This window comes from Myxocyprinus asiaticus, chromosome 37, assembly GCF_019703515.2.
Source record: "Myxocyprinus asiaticus isolate MX2 ecotype Aquarium Trade chromosome 37, UBuf_Myxa_2, whole genome shotgun sequence".
NCBI lineage: Eukaryota > Metazoa > Chordata > Actinopteri > Cypriniformes > Catostomidae > Myxocyprinus > Myxocyprinus asiaticus.
The window spans coordinates 41,154,871-41,179,092 of NC_059380.1; the positions used below are offsets into that span (position 1 = coordinate 41,154,871).

The window sequence follows — 24,222 nt, forward strand, 5'->3', positions numbered from 1 at the left end:
GAAAACTCTCAATTTATGCACTTGATATCCTGCTAATATAAATGAACTCTGAGCTGTGTAATAAGACCTTTTGGCACTTTAAGCCTCGTGAGTGTGTTTGCTGTCATTTGGAAAGCCGTCTGTCCCGTAAGAACCAGTACATCAGCTTTCAGTCTGAACACGCTCTAGAAATGCCACCCTGCATGCATGCGTTCACAGCTCATGTCGTGTCGAAGCAAGTCTAGCCTTGTTTGGGAAGGTATGCAGTATGTACACTTGCCTGTTCTCTCAGGTAATGCTGAAGGAACATCCTCCATCACACCTCGTTCTTCACTGACAGTTTGATGTCCCACACCGTTGAAAGGAAGTGAGATAAGTAGAGGTTAAGATCATCCACACGACTGTTGTACGTTTGACAAGTTGCTGTCCCAACTCTCCAAGACTGTCATTTGACACCTATTAGCTATCTTGCAGTCTACTGCCTACATACAGTAGGCAGCAACCTTCTTAGGGGCTGTTCACACAGGATGTGTTCTTGTGAGCAACAACAGCTAGAACAGAGTAGAACATACAGGACTTAGACTTTAGACGAATAGACTTTTTAAACCATGTAGACAGCTCCATGAACAACACAAATATTGTTCTCATGCAAAAAGCACTGTTGAGACGACTCATAATCTTTTTTCTTTTTTTTTTCTCCCCTTTTCTCCCCAATTTGGAATGCCCAATTCCCAATGTGCTCTAAGTCCTCGTGGTGGCGTAGTGACTCGCCTCAATCCGCATGGTGGAGGACAAATCTCAGTTGCCTCCGCGTCTGAGACCGTCAATCCGCGCATCTTATCACGTGGCTTGTTGAGCGTGATACCGCGGAGACATAGTGCATGTGGAGGCTCACGGTATTCTCCGTGGCATCCACGCACAACTCACCACGCACCCCACCGAGAGCGAGAACCACACATTATAGTGACCATGAGGAGGTTACCCCATGTGACTCTACCCTCCCTAGTAACCGGGCTAATTTGGTTGCTTAGGAAGCCTGACTGGAGTCACTCAGCACGCCCTGAATTCGAACTTGCCACTCCAGGCGAGTCGACTCATAATTGATCCCGATAGAGTTTGATGTCAACATGTTCCTAAGCTAACAACCAGACTGGTCATGCACTGAATTTGGCGACAGTAGGTCGAAAGTTCTTCAGCTGAAATGAGTCTGTGCTTACTGAAACTCGAATCGCTGCCCCCAGTGGCTGAAGCTGGAAGTCTTGTTGAATGTATAGACGTGAGTGGCGTGAGTGTCCACAGAGTGGCGCTAAAAGTGAGTTTGATTATGTGAATGTCATAACTTTATGGTTCCCATGGGACTAGAACCCATGTTGCGAAGGTTGTTCAATAGCGAAGAGCTAAAAGTGTTCACGTTCGAATTGATGAAAAAATTGTCTGATGGAATAATGCACTTGTAAATAGTTTGGCAGTATGGCATTGATTTTAGGGTACATTAACTTTTGGGGAAAAAAAACTTTTTACCCAGAGCACACATAAATATTGAATAAAATAGTTTTTTCTTTGTTATTAAATGAAATGCAAGCGTATTTATGCTCAATATTTCTCTCGAGTCATCCCTCATCTTGGATACATTTTGTCACTGAGCTTTCTCCATATTGCCTTCTCTTTTTTCGAAATTGGTCCAAAGAAGGTATCTTAGAAGGCAGAATAAAGAGACCTTTAAAATGCTGTCTAGGTAGGCTGCTTACTAGGTTTTGGAACAGAGCTGAGACTGGGTAGTTTATTTTGGCCTTTGAGGTTGGTAACTCATGCAAGGGTAACATGGTCCACATCAGTGGCTCATGCCAGAGAGATCCCAGGCTGTGTTGTGGTCATGTGACACACGGGGTGGCCTGATTGATCTTGTGACTTTTGGACAAATAACCCGATTTTGGGGCCAAGAGGGAACTATTTCAACTTTTGTAAATGTATGGGTGTGCAAAGATGTGTGTGTTATGATGCAGCCCTCTACATAGTGAGTAAATCACTCGCATATGCGACCAAATTTCGCACTTTGCATCTAAAATATGTATTTTATTAGACACTGCAGAGCTTGAGTTGTGTAGTGGCGAAGAAGAACTTGAGTGCTGCAATCCTTTTACTGATTAAGAAGCTGGATTCAGCGTGTTGTGTCTCTTGAGTGTGTGCCCTGAAGGAAATTGACCTTATTTGGCTGCAGTGGGTCCAGATCTTTCACTGGCACCATCGCTTTAGTTCAGCCGTGAAATGGCATTGATATTGCATTTAATGACGTCAACTCTGATTTTGGTTAAAATTCTCCTTTTTAAAGCAAGCCTACAGACCAGTTACATGCCTGTTGGACTTCAGTTAGAAGATAAATGTGTTGCAAAACTCGAGAGCTTGTAGGTTTTCATTTGATAACATGTACAATAAGTATTTGTACAAGCAAGTCATACACATTATACAAGTCAAAGTTCCTTTTGCTTCATTCTGTGTATTTTGGATCCAAAGACGAGACCCAGGAACCCCATTTTCATTTCATGTCTCTTTTAATATCCTTTCTGTTATTTACAGTCAGTTAGTGATCTAAAAGATAAAAAGAAACATTATTTCTAATCATACATTGCACTTCTCTCTTTCAACCGTAAACACTTCTCTTAAAGAGATGGCACCAATTTAGCACTTGTTATACTGTATATCAATGTAAACTCAATGTAAATCAAACAAGTGCAACATGTTTCAAAATGATGTAATGTTGTAAGTGTGATAAATGTGTAAATACAGAAATATTTAAAGGTACAATCATACATTGTGACATGTTTTAACTTCAGAAAACACTGTAAATATGAAAGAATTTAATATGTTTTTTTTTTGCACAGTAGTTTTGATATAGTAACACTTAAATTATTATTTTTATAATATAATTAGGAATTCTGTTTTCATTAGGTTCCAACCTTGTGAATATTTAAAACAATTTGTATGAAATTTCAAACAGTGACAACAGCTTGTATCACTATTAAAAATTCAATTTCATGGGGCCTGGGTATCTCAGTGAGTATTGATGTTGACTACCGTCGCAAGTTCGAATCCAGGGTGTGCTGAGTGACTCCAGCCAGGTCTCCAAAGCAACCAAATTGGCCCGGTTGCTAGGGAGGGTAGAGTCACACGAGGTAATCTCCTCGTGGTCGTGATTAGTGGTTCTCACTCTCAGTGGGGCGCGTCGTAAGGTGTGCGTGGATCGTGGAGAGTAGCATGAGCCTCCACATGCTGCGAGTCTCCGCGGTGTCATGCACAACAAGCCACGTGATTGACTGTCCCAGAAGTGGAGACAACTGAGACTTGTCCTCCGCCATCCGGATTGAGGAACTACGCCACCACGAGGACCTACTAAGTAGTGGGAATTGGGCATTCCAGATTGGGAGAAAAGGAGATAAAAGAATGTCAAAAAAAAAAAAAAAAAAGCAATTTCATGACATCAGTTAAATTTTTAAAAAGCAAAATATCAAAAGTCATATATGAAAACTAAAATATATATATATTATAATGATGATTCCCCCTTCTTGTTTTTCTTAATATCTTTTTTAGTTTTCAGTTGCATTACGCTTACATGTCAAAAGTCCAGCGAGTAAAAACTAAAATGTACTAGCTGATGGCGATTCTTTTTCCAACATGTCCATAGAGGGTTGTGATAAAAAAAATGTATCTAGGTTTGGGAACCAACAATAAGATTGTAACAGGGTTAAAAATGGGAAAGGAGGAGGCGGGAACCAGCTGAACAGTCAAAGTAATATTTAATGAAACAAAAAGACACAAAACACAAACACACATGGCAGCTGCATGTGGCTCTCTCCCTCTCGAACTGCCGCATCCAGCTGCATTTAACCCTCTCCTCGGCTGATTAGACCGATTGGGGGCTGGGTGTGCGTAGTCACAGCCCAGCCCCGCCCTCCTCCTCGTCATGGCTGGGGAACCCCCGGCATGACATACATCACACCCTCCATCCTTTATTGGGCGGGTCATTGCCCTTCTGGCTGCGCCTCCCGGCAGGCTTTTCCCCGCCTCTCTAGAGCTGGGGAGGGGGACAAGGGGAGAGAAAAAAAGACGACTTGTAGTCCGATTTCCAAATGAATGGCTCCAATGAATCTGTTCTTTTGAATCTACAGCGTGACCCGTCTAGTCCAATTCTAAATGAATACACATTATACTGTATGTCTTGTGTCATATAGGTCACACTAGACTGACCCATGGGTATTTCTTGAAAGGTGAAGAACAACCAAAATGCCAATATTGTAACACCCCTTTGACTGTGAGGCATGTGCTCCTGATCAGCCCTATTTTAACATCATGAGACAATGCTTTTTATCTGGAAAAACCTTGACAGACTTGTTTTGTAAGATGTGCCCAGGAAAGCTCATGGAATTTTTATGAAAAGTGCAACTAAAGGATCTTTTATGGAATTGATTTACTGTACTGGATTGAACAGTCTTCCTTTTATCTATGTATTGTTTTTGCAAGGTGTGTTGTATTTATGAATTGTTTGATCGCCACCTGTATTTGCCATAAAATAGCCATTGTAGCTGATATGGCAATAATCGCCAAACAAACTGTAAACTGTATGCTTTATTGTAATTACTGGTATTTAAAACTACTACTAATAATAATAATAATAATAATAAAATATCTAAATTAAAAAGTCTGTTAAGGAACCGGAATTGTTAAGAGGAATTCGAATCAGAACCAAAATCATTCCTTATAATTCCCATCCATGAGTTTCCATGATGACACAAACACATATCTGGCACAGACACATACACAGTTAGGGTGGGAATCGGGGATCTGGCGAGACAATGTTATATCAATATCTGGTCACTTTACGATAATATTGGAACACTTTGTTTTAGTGTTCGTACATTGTGATCTTTTCCTCATAGTTTCTCTCCTTTTTCATATGTAAAACCCAGCACTCATCTCCATATTTAGAAAATCCTGCATGCTTATAAATAACTCTTCCTACACTTCACAAAACCTCTCTCAAACTCTCTCTGTACTCGACTTCCTTCACGTAGGGTGAAATGCATGTGGGCGTTCTATTAAATGCAACACACCGCTAAGACCTATAAATGTTCATTTGAATCGCTAAACGATGGTCCAGGCGCTGGTGAAGCCCCTTTAGATGCGGCGTTTTTGTTTAACATGTTCAAAGCGAAGATGACACACCGGTAATCCACCCCCACTCGCCTGACGCACAACACCTGCCCTCAGGGAGAACGCAAATAAATCCATAACAGCTTTTTAGAGGACGCAGAGTCAACTGTTTACACTGCACAGGCCATTAACAGACCCCCTAAATAGTGCACTTTCTGGGGTACAGAAGCCATTAGAGGATATCCCGTAAAGCTCGCCATACGGGAGAACAACGGGAGTGTCTATTTTGGGTGATCGGCCAGTCTGTTTGCTGCCGTGCTGCATGTGTGTCTCTCTCTTGGCAATCCTGAACACGCAAATCAGGGCAACCTCATTCATAACTCGCTGTAGTGTGTTTTACACGGGCTCGACCTGCTGTTTGATTGACTCATTGTTATTTTGGTGATTAGGCTCAGTTAAAGGGACAGTTCGCCCAAAAAATATGAAAATTCTGTCAACATTGACTCATCATGTTGTTCCAAAATGATATTAACATGAGGAACATAACACGAGGGTGAGTGAATGATGTCAGAATTTTCATTTTGGGGTGAACTATCTCTTTAAATGCTCTGATGTGCTATTAATTGAAAAGACTGATAAAAGAGTTCTGAGTTGTACCCTACTGTATGTTTGTGTTGAATATTACACCCATATAGGACATGCCATTTTTTTAAGCTTTTACATGCCGAATTGGACTCGTCCTCTCGAAATCCTCCATTAACACCATTCGGCATTGACTGATGGCTCCCGCGAGGTGTTTTATGCCGTTTTAAGGCTGTGCTCACACCTGTGACAGTTTTAAAGGTGTGATATTGATATCCATTGGGGCCAGTTGTTAAGATGGTGCTGATGTTCTATATCACAGCTCTTCAGATACATTATTTTCCGGCGCCTAATATTCCATAAGAAAACGTACATTTATACGTTTTAAATGTATTTATTATTCGATCTTAGCATTTTTATTGCAAGTAAAATTATAGTTTTGAGATTTTAAACTTCAGCATTCAATATGTTTTATATCCATGTATAGTGTCGAATAATGCATTGGCAGTGTACACTTAAGTTTCTCTTGGTAATAAAGTATGATATGTATTGAATCTGCCCATTTGATCCTGTTATTAAAAGAAGTCCACTATAAAATTGTAACAACATGTCCAATGATTTTATGGCATGTATGCCTATAATTGTATTAAAGATTAATACCTGTAAAAATTTGTCTAATTAACTCTTATCTGCAAATAAATATATACAAATAAAATAAACATTTTAACATGTACATGCGTTATTTAAATAATTAAAATAAATGACCAACCAATTTCTTGCTTGTTCTTTGAGACAAAGTATCAAGTAAATACTGTATAGTTATGATGATTTTTTAAATTTTTGTTGTAATGTATCATGTACCATAATTTAATTGCGAATAATCGTGAATAATCACAGAAAACTGGGCGATTAATTACAATAGTTAAAAATGTTTTACTCAATTCACAGCCCTAATATTTGTTGAGAAAGGCTTCCAAATAAAAAGAATTCAATATATAACGATTCAATAATTGAAAAAAGTTATATTTAAATAATTATAAGTATAATATTCTGTATACAATAAACATAAAATTCAGATAATTAAAATATATATATAACATTATTGTGGCAGTATTGATAAGACAATGCAGAAAGTGGCTTTAGAAGGCAATATATTGTTTATTTCCATATTATTGAGCATAAGCCTATCATTAGCCTACAGTGTACAGAAATCTATTTTCCCAAACATCTACAGGTGAAATATAAACAATCACTGACACCTCGTGGGGATTTTCTGTATTTATATCTGTTGTTATTGACTTCATCCTCATTTATCCATATTTTATGCTCACTTAAATATATCTTTTGCTGCATTGATTAGAGTGTTCTAAACTGAAGCAAGAGCATGACAGAATAATGCAAGGGTGCGGTGCCATGATGAAATCTGTTTTCTGGTTGCAGTCTCCATAAGAAGCAATGTAAAAACTTCTAAAACGAGCAATACAGATGGAGAACAGCAAGCAATTTACGTATCAGTTGGAGTAAATATTATATTGTAAAACATTATAGATGATTGAAAGAGTGCATGTTTTGTTATCTTATGTGTATGTGTATGTTTGTGTGAGCAGCAGGGAGTGCAGACATTTCAAAATAAGAGTCCCCCGATGTATTTTTGGGTTTGTTTATAGTTAAAAGTCCCGCTTTATGCACCAAATCTTCATTTATTTTCTAGTTATTATTAGGATTTTGGTTGCACAATAAACTGCATCTAAGATTTCATTCAATTTGGACTCTTGTAGCCTCTGTGTCTGGGCTGCCCAGTCCTAGAAAAGACTTTACATGTTTTAGCACAATCAGTATATCGAATTGAAAGCCATCAGACGATTATTCGGTAATCGTATTTATTCCAACAGCTTAATTATCGCTATCGGCAAAATCCACTCAGTTGACCTGTTCCTATTATGTTTTATGTAAAGAGGCTTTTGGTATCAAAGTATTTTCTACTTCTGTAGGTCAGCCAAAATTTCACTACTGCAACATCCTGAATGACATCATCACCCAACCGATCACATGATCCACCATCAAGTTGTCATTTCCGCTTCAGGGAGACTTTTTTTATATTTTTCAGGAAATTAGCCAGCCGGTTTGAGTTATTTCTCTCGTTTCAAACCTTTCGAACTAGTTATAGTCTCACACTGTTGAGGTTTAGGGATAGGGATAGTTCAAAAATAAAGGCAAAAAATTTAAATTCTGTCATCATTTATTCAAGAAAGTCAAACGGTTTGAAACGACATGATTGTGATAAAAAAAAGTTACATTTTTGGGTGAACTAGCTATTCATTCTAAAGACTCTCAGCATCTCTTATTAATGTTTATCCAAATGACTGTAGTCAATTCTTATATGAGATATCAGCATCCAGTGAAAATTACCCACGAGATCAGATGCTAATGGCTCATGACAACCTTGTCGGTTTGGAGTGAATTCCCCATTTTCTGAAATCGCTCTCTTTTAGTGCGGCTCACTGGCTGGCGGCTACAGATAAGAGTGGCTAAACGTTTAAACACAAAAAAAACTTGATTCAGTGAGAGCGCGGGAACAGTCAGCTGCTGAGATGTTTCTAACCACACAAACAAACCACAGCTCCTCCCCCTTGCCCAAGCGTAATTAAACCGTCACTGCGTTGCTGAATTCACACACTGTGTTCTGTTGCTCAGTGAGTGGCACGTCACCCTTTCCACATGGTTAAACTCACAGTGAGCCTCTGTGTGTCTGTGGAACAACATGAAATCGAGGTCAGCGCTTGCACAGTAACTATATGCCACTCGTAACCACTTTTACGCTTTCCACGCTTTCGGTTAACTCTAGTTGTGCATTGCCAAATTAAAGTGGCACAAAAACTATATGGACACTTAAAGGGATAGTTCACCCAAAAGTTCTTTCATCGCTCACCCTCGTTTATCCTGTATGTCAACAGGAATTGTTGGGCAACATAACAGCCTCAGTCACCATTCACTTTCATTGCATGTTTTGTTTTTGCATACAATGAAAGTGAAAACTGAGGCTAACATTCTGCTCAATATCTCCTTGTGGGTTCCACAAAAAGAAAGAAAGTTACTTAAGTTTGGAACAACATGAGGTTGAGTAAATGACAGAATTTCTTTTTTTTAAATTTTTTTTAATACTGTCAAGAATTAGGTAATTCCATGTTACTCAAGGATCTTTCAACTGGTGAAAGATAAACATAAGTTATGATGAAAGCCAAAATATGAAATGTTATGGATGAATATTTACTGAGTAATCCATTATTTTGTAGAGGGGGATCAAAATGCCAATTTTTGTCTATGATTTTGGAGCACAACTACAGGTAAAAAAAAATAACCTTATAAATGTGTCAGCATCATGATTTTATTTTTACACAGAGATAGATCGGTCTATTACTGAAATCAGCCACCTCTTGTTGCATTATATGCCAATGGTGTGCGTCCAAAAATGGGGAAAAAACACTTTTTTTGTGTCTCTTTTTTCCCTAAATTTGAGTGCTTATAACTCCAGAGGTATGAAAGGAATATTCCGGGTTCAATACAAGTTAATCTCAATCAACAGCATTTGTGTCATAATGTTGATTACCACAAAAATGTATTTTGACTCGTTCCTCCTTTTCTTTAAAAAAAGCACAAATGCTGTCGACTGAGATTAACTTGTATTGAATCCGGAATATTCCTTTAAAGATATCTTAATATCCTTTTAGATTCTGGTTCAGAACAAACTTGCCTTTTTGGATCTTGAATTTAAAGGCTCTATATGCTTAAATCACAGAGATATGGGGCTCTCAGTGTGGCTCCATCCAAAACATTTTCAATTTTACCCATTTGCAATAGCCAAAAACCAAATGTGGGTCATGGTATAAAGCTAGTTTTTCCTTCAAAACAAAGGTCTGAAGTACAATGTTAAAACTAGAAATAAAAATATGTGAAACATGTGGCTCTTCAGTTCAGTAGAATATCTACGTCTAGTTTTTGGATTTCGGAAATATGCAGAATCATTAAACACCAAAGGTGCTGAAACTCTACTGTATTTGTACTGATTCTCTTTTTTTTTCTTTTTCTGCCCTAACACTGTCTGGGACAGTCTGTAAATCGTAGAGATTTCAAACTTGGTGGGATTGTCCCAAATCCCCCCCCACTACTCAGGCACGCACACACACATCCATCTGATATTATATATCATATCATATATCTAACAGTAAACAGAATTTGAGAGGAAAATGTTCTTAATTGTCATGAAAATGACTGTTGTTGTGTATGCGCAGCTGAAGAGTTAATTGTTTGCTCTTTGTGTTGCCTCAGAGCTGCTGATGTTGAGTCTGAACGATTCTCGCAGCTTGGCAGGCATGTCAAGAGACGCCTCTGGGGACGCATGTGGGCCGCGCCGACGTCACTGAACTATTTCTGAATTCACCCGCTTTTCTCCTCTGTCGCTCTCGCTCTTAATCTCTTGCACTTCCTGCGTGTTCTCCTTGTAGGTAATCGAGAAAATACAAACTAGCCTTTTTTTAGAAGGGACGCCTCCGCTGGAGTTGCCTTTTGGGAGCTGTTTGTTGAAAATTAAAGGGTTTGTGTGTTTCCTTTTCTCTGGCGAGCTGAGGGGTCTCCCTAGTCAAGCGTTTACAATGGCCTCTTTCGGAATCTCCAGAATTTGCGCTGTTTACCAGTGAGAGAAGGAAATTAGAGCAGCTGCATTATTGAGATCATCAGATAACGTCATTCATGCGCTGGAGGAGATGCAAATGCATTTTTAATGGGTTACTTCTGCAGCAGCGTCTCTGGGAATTGAACTGTGCAAATGACATTATTAGTACCTCACATGCTTGAGAAATTTCTCCCATCACACCATCTCTGCACTGCCCCTCTTCCCTATGACTCATCGTGGCCCAGTTCTTCTGAATTTTTTTTCCACAATAGAGGCTTTCCCAGTGTGAGGACTTGAAGCAATAGCTTTGGTATTCCCTGCAGAAGACTTATGAATGGGCATGGGAAACATTTCAAACGGGGTTGAATTACTCCGCAACTGCCCTACAGTGAAAAGAGCATTTCGTGACTCTTGTCTGTTGCCCAAGTCTGATTCAAAGTGCTCTCAGGTGGCACTCCCATTTCGTAACTGCCTGATGCATATTACACATACAACTGACAAGAGCTTTACAAAATTGCAAACTCCTATTTGATTGGCTGGCGCCTTACGCAATATCTGGGAGTCAGTGTGCACTGGTTTTTATTAGTTTTTTGAGAAAAAAAGTTGTTTATAAGTTTCAGGAATACACTGAGCACTTCCGAGAAAGAAACAGATTTGTTGAATTTGAAGTTTGTAAGGTTCATGGCATTGCAACTTTTGAAACATATTTAGATTTTTGTTTAAGGTGTAATTCCGTCCTTCGGATGAGATGCTATACTGAGGTCCTGACTCTTTGTGGTCATTTAAAAATCCCAGGACACTTCTCAAAAAGAGTAGGGGTGTAACCCCAGTGTCCTGGCAAAATTCCCCCCTTTGGCCCTTATCTATCATGGCCTCTTAATAATCCCCAACCCTGAATTGGCTACATCACTCTGCTCTCTCCTCTCCACCAATAGCTGGTGTGTGGTGAGCGTACTGGCGCACTATGGCTGCCGTCGCATCATCCAGGTGGATGCTGCACAATGGTGGTGGTTTAGGAGAGTCCCCCTATACTATGTAAAGTGCTTTGAGTGGCTAGAAAAACGCTATATAAATATAAGGAATTATTATTATTATTGTTTAGTTGCAAGACAATGTGATGTCTTTAAGCACAACTGTACAGTATATTCTGCTTTGTTTGCAAAGTTGTGTCTGTGAAATAATCAGTATTTACAGTTGAAGTCAGAAGTTTACATACACTTTAGCCAAATACATTTAAACTCAGTTTTTCACAATTCCTGACATTTAATCATAGAAAACATTCCCTGTCTTAGGTCAGTTAGGATCACTACTTTATTTTAAGAATGTGAAATGTCAGAATAATAGAAGAGAGAATGATTTATTTCAGCTTTTATTTCTATTATCACATTCCCAAGTGGGTCAGAAGTTTACATACACTTTGTTAGTATTTGGTAGCATTGCCTTTAAATTGTTTAACTTGGGTCAAATGTTTTGGGTATCTTTCCACAAGCTTCTCACAATAAGTTGCTGGAATTTTGGCCCAATTTTCTATCGGATTGTGGTCAGGGCTTTGTGATGGCCACTCCAATACCTTGACTTTGTTGTCCTTTAGCCATTTTGCCACAACTTTGGAGGTATGCTTGGGGTCATTGTCCATTTGGAAGACCCATTTGAGACCGAGCTTTAACTTCCTGACTGATGTCTTGAGATGTTGCATCAATATATCCACATAATTTTCCTTCTTCATGATGCTATCTATTTTGTGAAGTGCACCAGTCCCTCCTGCAGCAAAACACCCCCACAACATGCTGCTGCCACCCCCATGCTTCACGGTTGGGATGGTGTAATTCGGCTTGCAAGCCTCGCCCTTTTTCCTTCAAACATAACGATGGTCATTATGGCCAAACAGTTCAGTTTTCATCAGACCAGAGGACATTTCTCCAAAAAGTAAGATCTTTGTCCCCATGTGCACTTGCAAACTGTAGTCTGGCTTTTGTATGGTAGTTTTGGAGCAGTGGTTTCTTCCTTGCTAAGCAGTCTTTCAGGTTATGTCAATATAGGACTCGTTTTACTGTGGATATAGATACTTGTCTACCTGTTTGCTCCAGCATCTTCACAAGGTCCTTTGCTGTTGTTCTGGGATTGATTTGCACTTTTTGCACCAAACGTCATTCATCTCTAGGAGACAGAATGCATCTCCTTCCTGAGCAGTATGATGGCTGCGTGGTCTCATGGTGTTTATACTTGCGTACTATTGTTTGTACAGATGAACGTGGTACCTTCAGGTGTTTGGAAATTGCTCCCAAGGATGAACCAGACTTGTGGAGGGCCACAATTTTTTTCTGAGGTCTGATTTCTTTTGATTTTCCCATGATGTCAAGCAAAGAGGCACTGAGTTTGAAGGTAGGCCTTAAAATACATCCACAGGTACACCTCCAATTTCATTATACCTCCTATCAGAAGCTAATTGTCTAAAGGCTTGACATCATTTTCTGGAATTTTCCAAGCTGCTTAAAGGCACAGTTAACTTAGTGTATGTAAACTTCTGACCCACTGGAATTGTGATATAGTCAATTAAAAGTGAAACAATCTGTCTGTAAACAATTTTTGGAAAAATTACTTGTGTCATGCACAAAGTAGATGTCCTAAACGACTTGCCAAAACTATTGTTTGCTAATATTAAATCTGTGGATTGGTTAAAAAATGAGTTTTAATGACTTCAATCTAAGTGTATATAAACTTCTGACTTCAGCTGTATTACTTTTGGATGGACAGAAATTTTAACCATAAATTCCACACACATTTTGAACTATGTTGACATATGGTTGCTGTGGTTAAACCATTGTTGATTTTCAGGGAACGTTAACTTTTGTGAGGGAACGTAAAACTTATTTTAAGGAAACGTAAAGCTTATTGAGAAGGCACACAAAATTATGTGAGAGAACATAAAACTTAATGTGAAGGAATGCAGAACTTATTATGAGCGAGCGTTAACTTTTGTCGGGAAATGAAAAAATTATTGTAAGGGTACGGAAAACTTATTCCAAAGAAACGCAAAATAATGTGAGGGTATGCCAAACTTATTGCGAGGGAATGCAAACTATCACGAAGAGACACAAAACTTGTAAAGGAACTCAGAACTTGTTGCGTGTGGATGCAGAACGTTTTGCAAGGGACTGTAAAGATTATTGCGTGGGACTCTTAAGGGTCTCCGTAATTTTGTGCAGGCAAGCATCACGTTTGCTTCAGAAAATGTAAAAATGTAGTTTTTACTGATACATAAGATATCAGGTTTTATAATGCTCTCTAGTAATTAGAAACAACAATTAATGTAGTATTACATCAAAACTGCAAATTGTCAGGTTTGTATTGACAGTAGTCTCTTTCTAGAAGATTTTCTGTTCTTCGGTGTCTTTTAATACATCTCCAGGTCTCTGAAATGATGGTATGACTGTTAATCAGTTAGTTTAACCTTATTCCCCTACATGTAGGCCATCATGTCAGAGGAACCCTCTTAAAATGCCTGTACAAAATGTTCTCCAACAACTCTAAACATTCAAGAAAAACAGCTCACAGTTAACAAAGCCAATTGCTCTTATGGAAGTGTGTGGTTTTCCTGGAAATGCCTCAGTCTAAGAGCCTTTCAACTTTTGCAGAATTTCAATGCTAATCTGCGGGATATCAAACTGCAATTGCTGTTTCTGTGGTGCTGAACTTCATAGGACAGTTAAATCAAATTAAAAAGCTGCAGTCCGTCACTCAGTCCTGTAATTCTGCCCATGTGCCACCTGCAGTCTCCAGCAAAGATGGAGAGGGTTACCATGGAAACTCTAGGTGAATTAAGACAGCAGAACTACAGTATTTTCTACAGAATTGTGTTTTTAATTTTTTTTATTATTTAAGGTGTTTCTTCAACTTTGGGCACTTTCATGTCTCAGGGGTTGATTTTCATAAAATAAAAAAATGTCAGTAGTTTTCATTTTGCTATATTAAAGGTCTCATTAAAACTGAATTGGGAAAAGTTTACCAGGCCTTCATCATTTATTTTTTGTACTTTTCAAATGTTATTTATGTCTAGATTCGACTGTTGTAGTCTTGTCCCAGACTCCGACTTTCAATATTAAACTATGAAAAAATACATTATAAAAATACACATTATTACATGTTTAAAGTGCCTGAATTTGAAGACACATCCATATACATTAACAAGTAAGACTATATTATGGTTGAGTGGACACCATCCAGCAACACATTAACAAGAGAGACAGAATAGTGAAAAAATGGGAAGATAAAAACAGACAAGTAGTACACATGTAAGAAGAGAAACACATTTCGGAATGAGTGTGTTTGGTTGTGCTGCATTGACTCGAGTTCTGCTTTCCTTTCACTCTGTAATCAGATTATAATTAACACGTCTGCAGGTGACAAATAGTCAAAGACTCTGTGCTGCTCCATCTGTGTGGTTTGTGAATTGCAGCTATATCTCATCCTCTTAACTTTGTTTAAATTGAAGATTAGTGCTTTCTCTGATGGGAAGTTGTCATGATGATGTTGTAATTTGATTTATGGTCATTAAAGGGATGTTCTGTCTGGAAGCTTCTCTCCAGTTTAAGATGCCCAAATCTTAAACTGGTTTAGTGTCGTTTTAATCCAATTCCTTTGGTAAAGTCAAGAGGTCGGGCAATAAGTGTGTAAAGCCCGGTGTAAGTTGATTAATTGACATCATCATGTGTCTGTTTCAGGGCTGAAGTCTCTGTGAGGTGTTGAACAAGGTTTCTCACCTTTGCCTTTCTCTTTTACAGAGATGGAGACAAAGTCAGTGTTGAAACTTGCTTAAAATGATGCAATCTGTCCTTGAGACTCTGTTAGTCAGCTGAGAACTCACTGGAATGTTTTTCACATCTACAACAACATTCCAAAGTGCAAATATGTGTGTTATGCAAGATACGGCATCTGTCTTTGTTTTGGCTTTGTTACCACCACATCACGGCATGTGTGTGTGCGCGTTTGAGTATGCTTGATATCGCAAACTAGGGATGGGCATTTCAAGTAACTTCGTAGTTCAGTACTCTGTAGCTATTCAAGGGAGAAAATGTTTGTAATAACTGTCTAATATAACTTTGATGGTATTTAATTGTACTATAAATACACTAAAAATCCTTTACTATTTATATCGCACATCATTTATTTATACTAAATACAACTAATAAAACTCACATAATATTTTGCTGAGGCTTTATAAGCTCCAGATCTGCCAATTAATTTTTGATGTTATTTTATTTATTTTTTTAAAAGCACCGGCTTTCGAAGTTAGCTTATTTTTAAACTGTTATTGTGATGCAAACTGTCCTGTTTCTCATGGGAAGTCCAAAACATTTATGTGAATCAGTTTGATCAGAGTCAGATGGTTCATGTAAATGAACCTGTTAAAATAAAAGTTTCACCAGTTCACTCCTACTGTATGTAGCGTTGGGAGGTCCAAGTCATTTTAGTGAATCTGTTTGTTCAGACTGTTGGAATGAACCAGTTCAAATAAACGATTCACTGATTCACTTGAGCCCCTTCATAGAAGTCATTGCGTCTTTTTTGGAGTAAAATATGCACACAGGTGCAGCTGTTAATCACTTGTAAACATGCTCATTTTTGATATCAGTCATTTGTTTTTCACTAGTTGCAATGTTAATTTCAGATATCTATTATGTGATGGTAACTAGTAAGAAAGCTTTTTAAGATATCTTTAATTACTTATCAATTTATTGATATCTAAAATCCATTTCTGCTCATATTGGGGGGGGGGATTTTTCTCCCCAATTTGGAATGCCCAATTCCCAATGCGCTCTAAGTCCTCCTGCTGGCATAGTGACTCGCCTCAATCTGGGTGGTGGAGGACGAATCTCAGTTGCCTCCACGTCTTGTTGACTTAACGTGACTTGTTGAGCTCATTATGCAGAGATGTATTCTCTGCGGCATTCACACACAACTCACCACACGCCCCACCGAGAGCGAGAACCACATTATAGTGACCACGAGGAGGTTACCCCATGTGACACTACCCTCCCTAGCAACCGGGTCAATTTGGTTGCTTAGGAGACCTGGCTGGAGTCACTCAGCACACCCTGGATTCAAACTCGCGACTCCAGGGGTGATAGTCAGCGTCTTTTACCACTGAGCTACCCAGGCCCCCTGATCATTTAATTATTCTTTGTAAAACATTTTTTTAAAATAATTTTTATCCCCTTTTTCCCCAATTTGGAATGCCCAATTCCCAGGTTTTTGATTCGATTGGATGAACGATTAAATTCAGCATTTTTTAAAATGCATTTATAGTATTCTTTAAATTCTTCCCCTAATGTGTCTTAAGCAAGAAAAAGGCAAACTATTTAAGACTGTTTATTCCACCAAAAGTAAGCTGAAAGAAAACCCATTAAATACACGTTCTGTACATACAGGCTACTGGGAATACAATAATAGTACAAGAGTGCAATGTGCCAATGAAATATTGCAGAATATAGCTAGAAAATATTCCACATTTCACTAAAGTCTTTTTTTATTAATTTGCTCGACTTTTCCAGACCTTGAAATCACAATTTATAAAAGTGCTGGTATTTCCATGATTTCTATGACCGTGGGGACCCTGAATCAGTAAACTAATCCAAATATTACAACATTAAAGTAACATCATCTGAACATGTTTCAAAGAAAAGAGAAAATTCCCAAACTAAACAATGATAGCAGTAAAATGCACTATTTTACCTTAGAAAATAACGACTTAAGTTTCCTCAAATCACTTTATTTCAGTAGTGACCCGGTGTCAGAAATTAACTTTTACATTTAGGGTCAGTATTTGCCCCTGTGTTTGATTTTCAGGGGCGTGTTTTATGAGGGCATGTAGTTTGTTTTAACAATTTAACACACAAACTGCGTCTTATCCATTTATGTCAAAATGTCGAAAATATTGTACAATAATTTGCTGAAGTGATTATTGACCAACACTAACGGTTCTCGATTCAAAAATCATATTTCAAGATCAATGCATATGAATCGGCAGGATTACTAATCGATGTATCGAGAAAACAAGTGAATCGTTACACCCCTAGTAATTATTGATATAAAAAATTCTCATTTTTACTAAGAAGTGCAGTGCCAGTATGTGTAAACGTAATTTCAACTAGTAAGAAATGAATTATAGATATCAATGATTTTCGTTTTGGACAGGAGTGAATGACAGATCCTTGTGAAATTCTCCATGTGGAAATGCAGTTTGAAATCTGTAATGATGTTTTTTTACTAGCTGAAATTCCTTTTTTGGTATCAAGAATGTGTTTTTCCACAAGTAATTATGTCAATTTTGATATCATGAATTTATGTTTTCACCAGTGGTATTTTCATTGCTTGTACCAATAATTGGCATTTTAACTAGTAAAAACTGAATTCTAAATATCTCATATCTGGCACATTAAATGTCAAAAGTGCTTGCAATAGACTGCGCCATTGTAGCAGTGCACTCAAGTTAGATATTTACAGTGTCACAAGTTGTTGTTGTTTACTTGTGCACATCCCAAGTGTAAACCCAATTGTTTTTCTCAGTGTGTTGTCTGTCATGGGCAGACTTGATAATTCACTTCCACTATGACAAAATCACAAACGAGCCGTTTGCCCAAGACATTCCAGGAAGAAAAAACAACCGTCAACAAGAGAAAACTGGGAAATGGTTCATTAGAATTCATCAGTCAGGTGATGATGGAGCTGCTCTTCAGGACTGTACGTTAGAGATTAGTGGGTCAATTCAATTTAATTCTACTCAGTTAGTCACATTTGACTTGTCCAGTGCTCTTATATGTGTTACAAAGAACAGCATTCCAAAGTTTTGAAATAAAAGTGCTGTCGAGGACAAATAAATTGATGAGTTAAGTTGCTGTGTGTGTAAGGTCTCACTTAAGTTGGGATGTAGTTCAAACAAAGTGCTTCGTAACTACTAGTTAGTTTGTGAATGAGTCAGTGCTTAATTTGTGTTTGTATTTGTGTGTGTTTCAGGCTCAGATTGCATTCTTGCAGGGCGAGAGGAAAGGTCAGGAGAACCTGAAGAAAGATCTGGTGAGACGCATCAAGATGCTGGAATATGCGCTGAAACAAGAGAGGTCAGTAACACACATGGGCTGTGTTCACAATGCATACTACCATACTATTTCTGTAGTATATAGTATGTAGTTTGTATACTGTGCACAGTATGGCTAAGTTCAGAATGGCATACTACCATACTTCTTTTTCTAGTTTTATCATGCATAGATAAAATGAACAGGAAGTTATATCAACATTGATCTCATTCTTGACTCATTATTTGATCAAACCACTAAAAGTGAAGACATTTAGGACAAAATTGGATTTAAATAGCAAAATAACTCCTTTTTAAGATGAAAAATGTACGCTACTCGCAACATTAACATAGTTCCCACGCGTCCTGGAAAACCTGGAATTTTGCAATGGAAAATTAGAAAAAGACCTAAATGTCCTGAGAAGTGTTTGACTGTGCTGCTAGTTAAATAGCATGGTAACGATCGTGACTCGGACTAGGAGTCAGTATATTTGGATTCTTTTGTCACTGCCGGCGACTGTGCAACAGCGTCAACAGTTAACTGTCATGAACGAATCCCAGCCACAAACTTTCTATGCTCATCTGCTGTCATCTCTGCTTTGCTCCGAGAAAATAGTTTAAGTATTGATATACAGTAGTGCAAAATAACAATTTTCATTCCAGCATTGCTGTTGTGTTAACCACAAAAACATTTGAGTTATAAACTTTAGACAACGAAGACAGCCAGACCACTGATTTTTAAAATAAAAAATAATTCACACAGTTGTTTGCATGTTGATTCGGCCTTCACACCTCGGGATCTGAATTTATTTTTAATAATTAAACGATCAAGGGGGGGCCTGGGTATCTCAGCGAGTATTGACGCTGACTATCACTAGTCACGAGTTCGAATCCAGGGTGTGCTGAGTGACTCCAGCCAGGTCTCCTAAGCAACCAAATTGGCCCGGTTTCTAGGGAGGGTAGAGTCACATGGGGTAACCTCCTCGTGGTCGTGATTAGTGGTTCTCGCTCTCAATGGGGCGCGTGGTAAGTTGTGTGTGGATCGTGGAGAGTAGCATGAGCCTCCACATGCTGTGAGTCTCCGCGGTGTCATGCACAACGAGTCACGTGATAAGATGCACGGATTGATGGTCTCAGAAGCGGAGACAACTGAGATTCATCCTCCGCCACCCAGATTGAGGTGAGTAACCGCGCCACCACGAGGACTTAGAGCGCATTGAGAATTGGGCATTCCAAATTGGGGAGAAAAAAAAAATTATAATAATAATTAAATGATCAGAGTCTGCTTATACCGTGATTACCACATGAAGTATGCGGACGGAATCGTAAAATCTAGTCTAAAAACACATAACGTAATGGAATATGACATATTTGGATGAAAATGAATGTTTGAATGCACAGTTAATCAAATTTAAATAGCAATATGTCCTAGTGTGATAATCTGCAAAAGTCTGTGATTTCATTAAATAAATATATAATCTGCAAGTGATGAGTGCTTCAAAATTAATGTGTGAAGTCGGCCGCTCTTACACTGAAAACACCTCATCTTGATCATTACGCACACTAGTGTGACAGAGAGCACTCTGAAGTGCACACCACATGCAGACTATAGATTTATTAAATTGAATCACAGTTTTACAGGGATTAATAATCACACTGGGCCATGGAGCCAACTGCTTATCTGAAGTACTGTCAAAAACACACAGAAACACCAAAATAAAAGCTTGATTTAAGTAGACGCTTGTATTTATGCTTAAATATTACACATGTTGGGCACATAAAATGTCCTGGAAGATTGTGCTTGGAAAGGGTGGGAACCCTGATTAAACATGCAACATAATGAGGTCATTGTAGCATACTACTGTTTAAAATCTTCACTGTTGCAAAATGTGTTCTGTTTCACACACAATTTCTTAAATTAGTATATAGTGTCCAGTATTCAAGGAATAATCTAGTATTGCATTCGGCGCACAGTCATACACACAATTCATAACTTAAGCAAAACAAACCGCACAATCTCTCCCATAAGTCTGTCTGTCTAATAAGTCAGTATCAGTTAATATCACAGTAGTGTGTTTTGCTTTTATCTTCCAAACAGAATTCACGGTCTTTTATGTTAATGTAGCCATTATGTTGCTTGATTGCAGGGAATGCAGTTCATCTGAAGTTTATTTGATGATCATTTCCCAGGTCATCTCTCTCGTGGTTTCTCTAGGCACATGATGTCATTCTCGGCCTCTAAACACACTTAAATTAAACATTTTCACTGTCGTTCAAACACGGGAAAACTCATCTACTGCAGTAATGCTCTCAGAGTGTGTCAGAATAGAGATTTAATACGCATGCAGTGGATCTGAACATAATAGACCTACAACCTGTCAAATCCCTTTCTGCATGAATAATTTCATTTTCAATACCGACATACTCGGTAACACACAGCTTGTAGCATCTGATGATCTTTATGGTCTGGGTTTGGATATTTCATGCTTTTGGAGGTACATGGGACATGCGTTGACACATTTCTGCATCATACTGTCAGAATGTAAAGAACTGAGAAGCTCTTCCAGCTTCCTGAAGAGTTGAGCCAAAGCAATGCGGTAAATGTTCATTTCTTTCAAATCCTGTGAAGAATAAAGGTGCACTTTCACATTTACAACCATCTTCACTAACCCGTTTACACTTTCCTAACGTCTTAATTTTCCAAAGTATGTGGTTTTGGATAGTGTTTTCGAAACGCTCAGTTTTCTTTGAAGGAAAACGCAGTTCTAGTGTGGATTAGAGGCGTAAACGTTGCAAAATCAATGTGTTTTCAAACAAAAATGTGTTCGCATGGACGTGGCCTAAAACTGTATTATAAAATGGATCGTTCCATTTTATTCGTTCCGATAAACGAATACCTGTTATTGTACATTCGGTACGTCTAGTTGAGACATGTCTTGGCAGCTACATTTTTACTATATTACTTGAATAAAGAATTATTCCGATTTTTATTATTATTACTAATATGTTACTATTCATTGATCATTGATGTCTTTTATCGTATTGCAGTTGCTGTCATTTTGTAAATGTGTTAAGACACTAAAGGTTGATTATTACAGTAATTCCACATTGGGTTGTGCTTAAAAACACCCTTTTACCTGTTGTAAAATAGCTGTAATGCACAGCCTCTCGTTGCTTATTGCAGTATTCTATATAGATGATTAATATATAGGAACAAATTTAGACATGTTCAGATGAGGTCCATTATAGTCCGTCAGTTTTTAAATAATTTAGGAAGTGAGAATGTTCCAAGGAGCATCTTGTGTGACCAACATGATCACTAATTTACTGACATTTGATTGGCTACCTAAAAATAGAGCAGAATCATTCATATTTCTCATTGATTTTACACCATGTTTCTTTATTTGACATTTTTTGAAATCCTAAAACGGTACTTAATTTAGATTTTCAGTGCAGACTTCAGTATTTGTACCCCACTCTATCAGTATTATATCAGCCCTGCTCTTCAAATCCTCTGTCGGCCATTGAAAACCCCATATTGACCACTAGACAGTACACATTTCTTTAAATTAATTCTTTAACCCAGAGAGACCCAAGAAGTGACATTAATAAAAAAATTGTCCTCCTTTAAAGGGTTTTTAGGAAGCCACTGGTTAAAAAAAAAATGCATATTTTGTTATGGGGTACGCTTTGGAAAAATGCAAAATTACACCACTGTTTTTTTTAGACGGTAAGTGGAAGTTTTGAATTCACAGCACAATTTCACACACAAAAGTATATGAAAAATAGTTTGTTAGAAGCAGTAAAGGTAAATATGTGAACAGTTCAAACTAGAGGTAGACCGATATTTCACTTTTACTGATTAATCGGTCTTTCCCACCACCTTAGTTATCAGTATCGGTATTGGTCGACCACTAGTTTAATCTACTTAAAACTAATGAGGACTATTGATATTTATGATATATTTAAAAATTGATATATTTAATCTCTATGTAATGTAGTATTCACTGGGGGCCAAAAGTTTGCAATAATGTACAGATTTTGCTGTTATGGAAAGAAATTGGTACTTCAATTCACCAAAGTGGCATTCAACTGATCACAGTGTATAGTCAGGACATTACTGATGTAAAAAACAGCACCATCACCAGTTTCATGTACAACAGTAAAGAGAAGACTCAGGGGTGCAGGCCTCATGGGAAGAATTGCAAAGAAAAAGCCACTTTTGAAACAGATAAACCAAAAGAAAAGGTTAGAGTGGGCAAAGAAACACAGACATTGGACAACAGATAATTGGAAAAGAGTGTTCTGGATCTTAACCCCATTGAGCTTTTGTGGGATCAGCTAGACTGTAAGGTGTGTGAGAAGTGCCCGACAAGACAGCCACATCTATGGCAAGTGCTACAGGAAGTGTGGGGTGAAATGTCACCTGAGTATCTGGACAAACTGACAGCTAGAATAACAAGGATCTGCAAAGCTGTCATTGCTGCACGTGGAGGATTTTTTGATGAGAACTCTTTGAAGTAGTTTAAGAAGTTCTGAACATTTTCTTCAAATTGTAATAGTAACTTTTCATGTTATTAATGTCCTGACTATACATTGTGATCAGTTGAGTGCTACTTTGGTGAATAAAAGTAACAATTTCTTTCCATAAGAGCAAAATCTGTACATTATTCCAAACTTTTGGCTGCCAGTGTATTTAAAATACCATGAAATAAATATTAATTTAATGATGGAACAGCACAGAAAACAGCTAAAGATCATTTGGGATAGTTTATCTATAGTTTACTAGAAAAAGTCATTTTTGCAACACTTAGAAAATTTGTCTTAAATTTATGCAATATGAGATTTTCCATGGAGGAAATCAATCGGTAAACATGTTGGTAATTCAGAAGAAAAAAAATATTGTATTTATTACTTGCATTTAATATATTAATAAGAATATACATTAAGTTAATGGAAAATTGCTTTTATTTGTTCCAAAAGTGTTAGCAGCTATACCATCTAGCTGTGATCTTTTTTGTGTGACTTTAGCAAGCTTTTTTCCCACCAGAACTATTATTGTGATACTGTTCAGAGTGTCAGCTATTGTTATGTGTAGTTTTTACCCAAATTTTATTACATTTTGTTATTACATTAGAATTATTTAATTCCTTAAATAAAGTGCAAAGCACCAGATGTAGAAGAAATTTACAACAATTGTTAATGTTTCTGCTGAAGCTATTTTATTTGTCTCAGTTCACAGCTATTTTTTTACATTTTTTATATTTTAAGGACTGTATGAAGCGGAGATGTTTTGCACAAGGTTACAGGAGTTCAGTGTCATTTACTGTGGTATTTTAGCTATTCACTCACTCTCGTTCTGTTCATGCAGCAGAAAAGACTTCTCACATTCCCAGCAATTTATAGAATCATCCTACACGTGTATGTGTGTGCGTGTGGCGACTCCAGGATCCAGACGAGGTGCTGTCACCACAGCAACTGATCCGATAAACCTGTGCTTTGTTTCTCTCCTCCGCAGGGCCAAATACCACAAGCTCAAGTACGGAACGGAACTCAACCAGGGCGATATGAAACCACCCAGCTATGACTCAGGTAAATGTGACACCTCGTCCTGCTGCTAGAACACTTAGTTCAAGGGCTTGGTCTGAACCCCAGTTAAATACTGCCCCTATTTTTGGTTCAGAACCATGAGTACCACCATGAGAACTAGTGCCAGCTGTTTACCTTTATAACTACTTATACTACTATATATAAAATGAAAGCATTTTTCACTATA

The 24,222-nt window shown here is 37.9% G+C and overlaps 1 protein-coding gene across 3 annotated transcripts in view; it reads left to right on the plus strand.

Moving 5' to 3' along the window:
- The window catches only part of strn (striatin, calmodulin binding protein), a 79,495-nt gene that overhangs the window by 18,138 nt on the left and 37,135 nt on the right, over window positions 1–24,222 (plus strand). For all 3 annotated transcript variants that reach the window (XM_051676359.1, XM_051676361.1, XM_051676360.1), the window contains 2 exons: window positions 18,389–18,492; window positions 23,965–24,038. In XM_051676359.1, coding sequence (XP_051532319.1) covers window positions 18,389–18,492; window positions 23,965–24,038 — 178 coding nt within the window. The remainder of the gene's footprint in view (window positions 1–18,388; window positions 18,493–23,964; window positions 24,039–24,222) is intronic.